The sequence below is a fragment of the Vanacampus margaritifer genome, chromosome 6 (assembly GCF_051991255.1).
Source record: "Vanacampus margaritifer isolate UIUO_Vmar chromosome 6, RoL_Vmar_1.0, whole genome shotgun sequence".
NCBI classification, from domain to species: Eukaryota; Metazoa; Chordata; class Actinopteri; order Syngnathiformes; family Syngnathidae; genus Vanacampus; species Vanacampus margaritifer.
In genome coordinates this window covers 8,847,986-8,860,094 of record NC_135437.1, presented here as the reverse complement: position 1 = coordinate 8,860,094, position 12,109 = coordinate 8,847,986, and the positions used below count along the sequence as shown (strand labels likewise).

The window sequence follows — 12,109 nt, the reverse complement described above, 5'->3', positions numbered from 1 at the left end:
TGTACTACCGGTATTTTGAAAAAACAAATCCATTTCAGTTTCAGTTTCAAGAACTTGGAAATGTTTGGAACTAATTTGACTTGTGAGTTTAATTCCTAACTCTATTTAATAGTACAGTATATGACTTAAATGTATTGATGCAATTGATTACCGTTCTTTCATTACTCTTATTTTAGTCAAGTGGCAATGGATGTGAAGCTCATGCTTTACAAATTCTGGCTTGCAACACACACAAAAAATAAATAAATAAATCAACCAAGCGACGGCTTGGAGCTCCTAATATCTCGGAAATTGGGGCACTCATAACCCAAGACACCGAAGTATAAGAAAATAATATATTTTGTGTTATCTATGGGCTATCCCTCAGTCAAATTTTCATCTGGATTTTATGAATATCGCTTTTAAAACATGTTTTGAATCCAGTGTGGTAGTGTGCACAGGCAAAAAGAAAGAAAGAAAAAAGTACTGTCATACCCAAATACTTAACTGTAGTAGGTCTTACCTGGCTGGTTGTAATGGATGAGGGTCTGTGAGCTGCCTCCTGCTTCAGCATTTTTTTATACAAACCCATCTCTGAAAGAAAGTGCGGTGAAAGAAATCAAACAGATGCAGGAACAATTACTGGACAGCAAAATGTGGAAAGGAGAAATCATCCCTTACTGCTGCTGACACACTTGTCTGGTTGCGTTCCGTCAGGCTCTTGTATATTCCATGTCACCCTCTTCCCTTGAATCTTCATTTTGGATGCAGTGAACAGCTGTTCTGCCTCAGTCTTCACTTCCTGTTTGATGTCTTCTTGTTTGACATTGGCACCGATGTCTTCCTGTTTGATATTGGCACCGATGTCTTCCTGTTTGATATTGGCACCGATGTCTTCCTGTTTGATATTGGCACCGATGTCCTCAGTCTGCTCTTGCGTCACACGATCGGGGCTGTCAAGAACCATATCCATAAAGTAGTCCTCATCAGATTCTGGGGCCAGCTCCATTGGGACTTTCAGCTCAATCGTGTTTGTCTGGTCCACTGGGGCCTTGACATGGGACTGAAAGCGGTTAGGTGACTCCTTGTGACCGCCTGAGGTGAGAGGCGAGGTGACTGGCAATTCTGAAGATGCGGACTCCGCTTTAATTTGAGTGCTTTCACAAGTTTCTTCCACCTTTATTGTTTTACATACTTCCATCTCGATGGGCTTTCTTTCTCGTCCTTGGATGGTTGAAGGTGTATCTTCTTTCTCAGTGTGTGGGGGAGTGGGAGAATGTTGAAACATATCTATACATTGTCGCTCATCTTTCTTTTCTATTGCAATGATTTTTATATCTTTCTTAATTCCCATAGATAAAGCTTTAGTGTCAATGTCATCTTCCTTTTCCCCTTTTGCAACAGAATATGACATATTTCTAACTACATATTTCCCCCCCTCTTTTACAGAACTTTGTGTGACTCCGCTTTCTTCTTTAGCGTCCTTGTGATATTTTGTAAATGAAAAACAGGACACTGAAGTTTTTTGTAAACTTTTAGAAAAGCCATCCACTCTCCTTCTCTCTCTCGAGCTTGATCTGGACCGAGGTCTCCTTTTGTCTTTTGGCTGAGGCTTCTCATCATCAGAGCGTGAGTGTGTGCGCTCTTTCCGTCGTTCCTTGGATTTGGACCTGTATGGTGACTTGGATGGGGATTTAGAACGTGAGCGTCTACGTCTCTGGTCCTTGGATCTACCTCTGGACCGTGATCTGGACCGAGAACGACGACATGTCCTATCCTTTGACACCCTTCTTCTCTCACGGCCACTTTTGCTGCTATCAGTTCTTTCCTGGCTGCTTTCTTCACGTCTTTTTCTCCTTGACCGCTCTCTGCTGCTTGATCTGGAGCCAGACCTTCACATTAAAAATCATAGAGGAACGATTAACAACACAATTTGTGATTTTTAAATGAAAAAAATATATATGCTGACGTCAATTTACCTTGATCTTCGTTGTCCCTTTTTACGAGTGTTCTTCGGAGAATTGGAATCAGAACTTTCTGACAATGAACGAGTCCTTCTCTGTCGTGACCTTGACCGCCTCTCTCCATCTTTGTTTGTTTTCTTTTTCCGGTCTCCCTGGTTTGAAACAAGATGGTCCTTAGTTTTGCCTCTGTTGGATTCTGAGAAGTTTGCAGTAGAGTGTTGTTGTTGAGATGGAGCTGCTGTGGTGGAAGTTTTCTTTTCATGGCTCAAATTTCTTGGAGGTGTGGGTTCGGATTTTATTTCTTCCTTTATTTTGACCTTGAAAAAAGACGACCCAAAACCAGAAGACTCAATCTTTTTGTCCTCTGAGACATTTTTGGAACTACTGGCACTGTGCCCACTTCGCTCCCCTGTCTTTAAACGGTCCAGGTTGTGTTGGACAGGTAAAAACGTGACTGGTGTCTCCAATTTGGAACAACTTTTCAAATTGTCTCCAAACATGCTGTCTTTTCCTGAATCAGCAAGTGCTGGCTCCCTCTTTACCTTGATGCTACTAAGTGCTGTTAGCTCTTCAGTTTTGGTTCCCACCAATATTGATTGTTTTTTAACTTTGACAACCCTTGAAGTGCAACTGCCCACCAGTGATGAAGCCTGTAAATGAGCACTCCTCGGTTCTTCTTGTGCGACTTCACTCTGACGTGTTTCAATTGTCACTTGTAGCATCTTCTGCTTACTTTGTGCTACATCATGAGTGAACGCTGAACTGGGAACAAAATTAAATTGATGAAATCCACTGCTCAAGCTCTCATCTTCAATGTCGGAACTGCTTGAGTCTGACCAAGTTGGATTAAAGGGGTCATAGACATTTACATCTTTTTTCTTACAGTCAGCTGCGCGTGACGCCAACAGCTTTTGTTTTTCTCTGTGCTCTAGTCTTTTCTTTGCCTCATCCATCTTCTCTCCCCTTTCACCCTGTGTGCTGCTTCCGCTAGCAGATGAGGACGGAAGGATGAGTCGTCGTGAATGCCACGAGTTCCCGCTGGTGTTAATTCGGAAGCTTATGGACGATGAAGATGAGGAAGACACTGAGGAATTGCACAGTGGCGCGGAAGGAGAGACCGTGGAAGAGGAAATAGAGAATGAGTTGGAGAAGGCTTGAGAGGAACCAGCTCCTTGATTTTGAGGCTGGCGGTCAGTGTTGCTTTGCTGGGCAACATTTTGCTGCCTGTTTTTGTCTCCCGCAAAGCTGACCAAGGCTGTCTCAGGCATGCCAGAATTTTTAATACTGGTGGAAGACTTACTATTGTTTTTATTAGTGCCACCATGACCATTATTTGTGGCATCTCGTTTTATTTTTGGTATTTTGGGGAGGATGTCCACATCTACCCATGTGGGCTTTGTAGGTGCTTTGATGGGTTGACATTGTGATAGAAGTGCTGTTTTCCTGGAAGAGCTTGGTTTTGAGTCCTTATATGGGGATAGGGTGTCAAACATGGAGGCTCCATTGGCTTTCTGGATGCCAAATGATGGCGATGGTCGGTTTTTAAGAGGCGGCTGGAAAGACAAGTGACCTCTAGAGGACAAATCAGGATAGTGAGGAGGCTGGATATGGCTCACATCTGAAGGTACTCGAGAGGAACGCTGGGGGAGAGGTCTGTTCAAGTTGCTGTGGGGATAGGGTCCTGGTAGATGTCTGTCATCGTGATTAGATGAAGAACATTCTCCTAGGCTGGCTGAAACCACTGGCTGGGCAAGACCACCGGATTCCTCTGAGCTACTGCGTTTTCTTAATTCTGGCCTCAATGTAGACAAAGTTGTTGCTGAAAATTAAAGCAAAATGTAAGGCAGGGGTTCACATTAACGGCCATCTCGAAGAAGAAATGCAATCAATAGTGATTGATAACTCTTTCTTTTAAAGTGTATGAACTTGAGAGTAGCCAGAGTTGCTGCAGTGCTTCCATCAATATACAATTACAATTGCTGTTGTGCATATATAGCCTATCCAGTAGGCATGTACTAGATATAAAAAAAATAATAAAGGAAAATTTCCCCTTGTCAGACAATAGAAGGTATGTCATCTTTGTGCATTAAAATTAGATAGGCGAGTACAGATCGATATTGTGCTGATAACAGGTCTTATTTCAAGGGATCAGTGCTCACGACCCTTTTGTGACCGTTTTATGATCAGAACTAGAAATTATAAGAATAGAAAATTGACATTCATTTTATCCAATTTTAAAGAGACAGTGTGTATTATTAGTGCCATCTAGGGGTGAACTAATAGAATGCAACAATTTTGAAGCACGCGTACTTTGCCTCAGAGAGACCACACTTGGCAATCCTATCACCAATTACTACCAATTGTTATTTGGCGTAAGTGAGCGAGCAGGAGCGGCAAGCAAGAGTGGTTTGCAAGAACCAGCTAGAGCAGCTAACCTGAGCGGATAGCGGGAGAAGCTGGCAAAAGCAAGCAAGAGCAAATCAGAGCTGGACAGGTGGTGGGAGCCTGAATCAAGGGATTCAGCGATGACCACTTGCAGGCCCCACTCAGCTGTGGAAGGTAACCGGCAGTCGACCCACTGGCTAGCACCAACAGAGGCTAACTACGTTCGCATAGTTCTTCTTCTTCCGGTATTGTTAGCGGAACGATGATGGCAAAACCTCAGCCTCCTGTAAGGCGCGGCACGACCTATTTAATGTAATTAACGATTACTAGACCTACGGTTTATATAAACAAAAAATGTACGTTGATATAATAGAACATATTTTTTTGCATATTATAGAATTAATAGTTGTTTTTTTTAAATGAATGAATTACTAGTTTACCACTAGATGGCGCTAAATTATATTGGGATATGTAGGTCTTCAAAAATGTCATTGTTTTTTGGGGGAAATTTTATCATAAGTACAAGTGATATCGGTACTTGGTATCAGTGACTACTCAGGAATTGAGCACTCTTATAACATTGGTCAGAAAAAAAGTGGAATCGAACATCCATAATTAATAGATTAAAAGATAATGATGAGTAGCAGGTTTTCATCTGGAAGAACTAAGTGGAAGTTCAAATGATTACCTCATTTGAGAAGACGGCAACTCCTAATAGTCTGATAATTAGCCAAAAGTGAGTTGTTCTGTTTAGAAAACTGTTCTTCCCCCCTTTAAGGTGAATTAAAAAAAAAAGAAGGAGGGGGTATGATTTTTGGCTCTATGGTTAGAATCTTACCTGATTGAGAGGCTTTAAGAGAACCATCACGACTAATGACGACATCAGAGCTGTCCATCAAGAGCAGGTTTTGCCCTGATAGAATGTTACCCAGCAGATCAGGCATTGGCGCTGGCTCCACAACACCTCCAGTTTGGGGAACATCCATACCCCACCTGGTATCACACAAAGGTGTTGGGTTGTCCCCCTCTTTACTTACAGCATCTTTTTGTTAAGATTATATAGTTTTGCGATTGATAAAATCAAATATATACATACATCACCAATAAGTCAAGAAAAGAAAAAAACTATACACCAAAGTGGATTTTTACCTTGAGATACCCGCACTGACAGGTCGAGCAACAGGCTGATGTGAGCGAAAAGCAGAATGAGAGATCCCTCGTCTCTTTGCCTCCAGCAATGATGACACAGTTTCTCCTTGCTCATCTCCTTCACTGCCAAAAAACAGTTCCACAGGTAACAAACTACTCAACCATTAAGGGCAGGTTATCACAGAACAACGGATCAGTGATCATACCGATCTACAAAAGGATCCAGGTCAAAGGGATCCCCGTAGATAGAGAGGGATGCAGCACCTATGTCAGCTCGCATGCTGCTTAGCGTGTGCTCTGAGGGACGACACACTGTAGGAAGTGAACAGTTGTTCTTGTCCTTTGACAGTCCAAGACTATTGGCAATGCGGCTCCGTGGAGTCGCTACCTTTTTTCCCACCTATGATAAAGCAAAAATACAGACAAGCATTAGTCATTTCACATTGCACTGAATGATATATTTTGTGCAAGGCTTGCAATTGCTGATGACAGACTCACCTGCGTCCTTTTGGATTTAGTCTTCCTTGATTTACGTCTTCGTCTTCTTTTAGGCTTTGTTGAACCAACTTTTTTACCCGAATGTGCCTTTCGACGTGTTCCTGTTCAATAAAAAGTGTTACCTTTTTTCTGGTACAATTGTTGCCACTGTTGGATTTATGTAAACCTTACCAGTCTTGCGCCTGTGTCTGGTTGGAGCACGAGGTGTGAGGTCCCTTACATATATAGCTGTGTTCATCCCAGCAACCACTGCATTGATGGTGTCATCCAGCCAATTAGACTGGATCTGGTATGTGGGAGCAAGCTAGAAAAAAACGGCAGTATATGAATCACTGTCCAGGTTTATTTTATCAGTCCATTCTGGACACAGGACCAAACACATGCATATTTAGTACTTCACATGCATCACTCTCCTGTTGTCAATATTACCTTAGGGTGAGTAAATTTCCTTTACACCAAATATTGTACAAACTAACAACACACTGATCCACACATATCCATCAGCGCACACACTGGTGTAAAGCAAAAAATAAATAACACAAGGAAGAAGCATCACGCCATCATGCCAAACCTGCGATGTGCGTGCCTGTGTGATGCGATGTCGATTCACATTGGCCCGAACCCGCTCACTGTGCTGAGTGCGGGCGATGGCTCGTGTTGGACCTGCAGCTCGGGACTGGGAATGACTGGTGGTCGCCTGGGCAGTAGATGGGAGCCTTTGGGTTTGATTCTGTTCTTCTGTTGATCCTTCCCCCCCCCAAAAAAAAGATTGCGTCAAAGCTTTTAAGCCTCCACACTTATAACATATAATGCAATTTTTTGTTTAATTGATTCTATACAAATAGTTGGATCTCTGGAGTTCCCATCAAGTATGAAATGCAACAACCATGTCTTTTGTTATCTGCCGTTTTCTTAAAATGTGTCTGTGAAAAAGCCGTTCTATTTTTGCAAAAATGTCACGTCACAAAATAGAATATTTCGGTTAAACAATGTGTCCAGTGAATGTGTAAGAAAGCTGGTTAATAGATGTATGAAGTGTAGGCTATGAATCGCTGCCTCTGTGAGTGAAATATCTTTAAAGGGGCTGCTTTTTCCACATTATTTTCATAGCCACCAGCTCTGACCCTGGTTGTCAAAAGCAGCAGTATACGGGCCGGGTCAAGCAGTTACTTTTCCACAGACAGGACCACCCGCCCAAAACAGCGTACAATTCCGGAGGCTTAAAGAATAGTGCACATATGTGCTCTGTAATTGATAATGCTCGATGTATTTAGGTAAACTCATGCCACAGACATGTTATTAAGACAACATAGTTAGAGACCAACTGAATAAACTTAATTATACATGAATACATATAAAAGCAAAAACAAACTGAAACAGGTTGTACGCCAAAAAACAAATGATGACTACCGGGTAACTGACCTGAGTTGTTGTTATTAGCAACACATTCAGGACAGAACCATTCCTCAACAGGAACAGTGTCCAGCGGTGGCGTGAGACATTCCATGTGGTAGCTGTCAACAAAGGGAAGTTGACCAATAACTCAAGTGCGTTGCTAGTGTGCAACCATATTTGTTTTGGAAGTAAAAAAGTATAACAGTCAACCCAACAATAGTATTTTGTGTTAACGTGCAGTATTTTTGGTCATTGTGTTCCCTTGTCATTTACGGAATTGGTTAATGCCTGCGAAGTAAGAGTCATAACTTCAAGCTGCGAATGATTGTTTTTTTGTAATTGACAATGAAAGGCATTAATCCACATATGCTGATCACATACTATTCCACATAAATGGCAGATCACGATCGGTGGCCCATCTATCGGATGACTACTGCCACAGAGTGCTACAAGAGTCTTAAATGGATGAATATCTCACCCTGCGTCACAGCCATCACAGAGGAGAAGGCGGTCCTCTCGATCACTGCCCTGACAGACCTCACAGTTGGTCTGTTCCAAGTCCAAATCAACCGTCTCAACATCGTCTTTCCTCACCGGTTTTTGTACTGTAATCTGTATGGATCATAAGTACAACAAACTAAATCTAGATACAGTACATACAGACAAGCAAGTCATTTCTGGTGTACTTTTTTTTTTTTATTGACCCCTGAGAGACTTATGATAATACTGTCAACAAGGCATACCACATCACAAACTTGATATATTGTCTACTGTAAAGATTTAAGTGAGGTAATTTCATGGATTGTGACTGTCACACATTTAACTTTACTCTTTTCATTTTGGATTTTGGATTGGATCTGTTGCATATGATTGGAAAAGCAATGAACACACACACACACACACACACTCTTACCATTTTCTGCACTTTGCCGCCATAAGAGTTCCGTAAATATATGCTGTTGAATGTAATACGGTCCACAGGGCATGAGTTAGCATTCTAAAAAGAGGGATAAAATCATCAGACCAGATTAGATCATTCTCTCTTCTACTTGCAAAGATTTTGAATGCAATTTTTAAGTGTATGTTAAATCAAAAATATTTTTTTCGTTAATATGTTCTAATCCGCCCTCAGCAGTCTAATCACGGTGATGGCATTCTGATTAATATTGCATTGGTATAATTATAATTTAGATTAATTTACTTGTTTTCATCTTCAAAGAGAGCAGTCATTTTAACATTCTATCGTCCTATGATGTCAAATGTGAACATCACATGATCAAACCCAGAAATGCAAAGCGAGCCATTGGGCACTTTGACATCAATTTCAGTGGAATGCAGAGGGCGGTGGATTTATGTCTCTGTTAAGCATATGCCATTCAACAGGAAAAAAATTCAAATATAGTTTAGAAGCTAAAAGTGGAACTTCTGAATTTAAACCCAAGTTGTTGTACCATGACACTGGCTCTGTGCCTCATAGTTCTCAAATTAATTAAAAACAAACAAACAAAGGAAATAATGCACACAAAAAAAGAGGAAAAAAATCATTCATTATCATTAACTGTGCATGAGATAATTGTCGTGCAAGTTTTAGAGAAGGTAGCTACTATAAAATGAAACTACATTGTAATAAAATTTAAGCAAAACAAAGTAGACTAGAGTGAGTAGGCTTTCGTGCCAACGTGGTGGCCATGTTGGTTTTTAATGTTTTATGTCATGTGTCCTGTAAGTACCTGTGAAAGCACTTTCTAAATACCGTAAAAATTAATACGGTAAGGCTGAATTGAGTTGAGCGATTATAAGCCTCACAAGATTTGCAGAAGCTCATGTGAGTCACCATGCACAATGGTTTTAACTCCCATATTTTGTTTGAATTTTCCGATGTCCATTTGGAGGTTGTTATCTAATTAATAATAACCTGACAATGCAAACATTTGGTACAACTGTGGTACGAGCCGCACATTTAACAGTGTTACGGTTGAGAAATGAATTGTCTTCTTACCTTGGACCAAGCAAGGATGCAGTCGAGGCAAAAGTAATGCTCACAGTTCTCTGGCGTCGCCACGGGCTGGTTGCTGAAGGTGTTGAGACAGATGGGACATTTATCTGCATCCTCATCCGAGCTCATAGCTGAAATAGTTGTTGAGGCCTCGCCTACAATTCCATCCCCAGCTTTAGTGTCTTCTTCTTCATCCTCATCTTATGTGCATAATACACAGTATAGGTTCTTGATCATTAATACAAATACAAAGTAATATACAGTCAAGAAGATATATCAACAAGTACTACTACTACTGTCTGTCATGTTTTCCCTTAACTCAATAGGAGAATTTATGATGGGCAAAGTTACCCATTTTACTATGAAATGTGATGATTTCAATTAAAAATGTAATGTCAGTTCTTTGAAGAACTCTTACACGAATATTAAATCTGTCCATGATAGTCATTTTACGGTACATTATGAAGTATTTGTTTTTCGGGGGGATTGTTTTAATTGTGATAATGAAATGACACGTTTTACACCAGACAGTGGCATGACGATGTGGAGTTACCAACGTGACTGTTCAAAAACATACGTATAACGAGTTTGACGTTACTATTACCATCCTCCTCTTCATTGTCTTCTCCCTCCTCTCCCCCCAAATCCTCATCATCTTCTTCATCACTGCTCTCTGATTCTCCCTCTTCAGACCCATCAATGTCATCATCAGAGTCTAAAATGACATAAGTGTAAGTATAAATAATAAATGATTTATTTTTGTGTACAAATAATTCATGCATGTCATGCTTTTGTGATGAATACAGATCACACATTACCTGAAATGTCCCATGGCGCAGTTCTTTTTTTGTGGACGCTGCTGCGCCTTATCAGCTCATCTGGACTGTCATCATCGTCCATGACTGATCATTAACAGAATCTTCACTCCAAAGCTCGTCTACAAAACACTGGCGATATGATATTGAGACCCATTCTTTAAATTATAAATCATTATTTTTAAAGTGACGGTTAACTGGATTAATCGAAAAACAGATTATTTACCTAGGACAGGTCAAGTTGATTTGATCAAAGGCAGTAGTTTATATCCGTACTGTTGCCTGTGTCAAATAATAAACATAAAAGTGAGCATGAAGGATGCAACTACAGTACAGTTCATTACTTACATAAATCATTAATATGCTGTATATATACACAGCAATTTAATTTTTTTTTTTTAAATAAAACACTTTATGACATCATTGGGTCCAAACGAAAGTGTGAGCATTTAGAGTGTCAGAAACGAGAATATTTTAACCATGCATGCTGGAAGGTGCATATTCTAAGACGGGAGCTATATGTAAACAAAGAAGCAAACTCAGCATTGAACGACACTCAAATCACATCGTGTATTGCATGAATTGTAAACAGAGACAGTGAACAGAGTTATTTTTATTACAGATGTGTGTGCCCTAACACGATTGTGAACCCAAACATGCTTATACGTTCCTGCTTAAAACACCAACAATAACAAGCAAGCGGCATTTGCACTAGCATGAAGCCATGTTGTTAGCTACCTTCGACTAGCATAAGCTAAATTTAGCATTGCGCTTTGACTCCTTTGAAATATCTTCTGCATCGTTACAAGCACCAACTCCAATTCACAATCAGGTAAGTAAAGGCTCAATCAAACTTACCATAGTTAGTAGCGAAGTGAAAGTTACGCTGACTGCTGACAGTAATTGACATTTCTAAGGGGGTGTTGAGTGACGCCGCCGGCTGTTTCGACGGAAATGGGCAAGTGAAGCTTCTTGTTTCTTTGATGTTTAATAGTGGCTGGTAACTATCGTTTAAACAAATTACCACCCCCTACTGGTGTGGAGCATAACACACAAATAAAGGATTACTGTTCTGAACAATTGCCAATTTCAAAATAGTAGGCCTGTAACAATCCACATTTGCAACGATTTTTCAAAAGATGTGTAGCTATGACCTTATTTTAAAATCAAATAAATAGTTGACACAGGAAAAACACACATAGGCCGCCACTACGTTTGTACAGTAATACAGGCAGGGCTAGACTCGCCATCTGGCATACAGGGCAGATGACTGGTGAACCTTTTGGGGTAGATGCAGTGCTATTTAATTATTTTGCCTACATTTTACCCCAAGAGACTCGCCTACAATTTAGAAAGAGCAGCCCATTATTCCATTTACAATATAGACAGCAAACATCAACAGCAGTGGCAGAGATATGTGGTAGCCAGATGTGCTCAAGAGTCGGCATTGACCGGAAGGCCTATGTCAAAATGCCAGGGCCAATTTTTTGTGCCAGTCCAGCCCTGACTACAGGTTACATAACCTTGCCTGCAAGATGGATTTTCGCGGGATAGGTGAGTTCACAAATCCCAGAGAATCAATCTTGTACCGAGCACGCTGATTTACACCGATCGTTTGGATCATTGTGTTTGGGGGTGGGATATGCGGCTGTGACGAAAACAAGAAGCACCAAGGCTGTGGGAAACAAACAAACCTAACATGGATGAATGCATCAACGCTGAATTTCTCACAGTTTCCTTGTTGAATGAAGAACAGCGAGAGACATTTCGTGCATTTTTAGCTGGTAAAGATACTTGTGTTTTTTTTTATTTTTGCCTATGACGACAACAAAGATGACATGTGTGCACAAGTTGCCACATTGGCCAATCAGCTTGAAGTATTGTACTGAATGGCCCACCTTTCCCGAGCAGATCACATTGGAGCGATC

At 40.8% G+C, this 12,109-nt stretch overlaps 1 protein-coding gene across 2 annotated transcripts in view; it reads right to left on the bottom strand.

Moving 5' to 3' along the window:
* Positions 1-11,187, bottom strand: part of phrf1 (PHD and ring finger domains 1) — a 12,433-nt gene extending 1,246 nt beyond the window's left edge. The window contains exons 1-17 of one of the 2 annotated variants that reach the window (XM_077568682.1): positions 11,040-11,187; positions 10,408-10,463; positions 10,185-10,313; positions 9,971-10,081; positions 9,370-9,566; positions 8,284-8,367; positions 7,849-7,982; positions 7,398-7,489; positions 6,547-6,722; positions 6,147-6,279; positions 5,976-6,076; positions 5,684-5,877; positions 5,478-5,600; positions 5,167-5,321; positions 1,959-3,762; positions 661-1,871; positions 503-573 (exon numbers count right to left, since the gene is read on the bottom strand). In XM_077568682.1, coding sequence (XP_077424808.1) covers positions 503-573; positions 661-1,871; positions 1,959-3,762; positions 5,167-5,321; positions 5,478-5,600; positions 5,684-5,877; positions 5,976-6,076; positions 6,147-6,279; positions 6,547-6,722; positions 7,398-7,489; positions 7,849-7,982; positions 8,284-8,367; positions 9,370-9,566; positions 9,971-10,081; positions 10,185-10,266 — 4,668 coding nt within the window. In that variant the 5' untranslated portion in view covers positions 10,267-10,313; positions 10,408-10,463; positions 11,040-11,187. The remainder of the gene's footprint in view (positions 1-502; positions 574-660; positions 1,872-1,958; positions 3,763-5,166; positions 5,322-5,477; positions 5,601-5,683; positions 5,878-5,975; positions 6,077-6,146; positions 6,280-6,546; positions 6,723-7,397; positions 7,490-7,848; positions 7,983-8,283; positions 8,368-9,369; positions 9,567-9,970; positions 10,082-10,184; positions 10,314-10,407; positions 10,464-11,039) is intronic. The other variant, XM_077568683.1, reaches the window with a different exon arrangement.
* Positions 11,188-12,109: the final 922 nt, after the last annotated feature.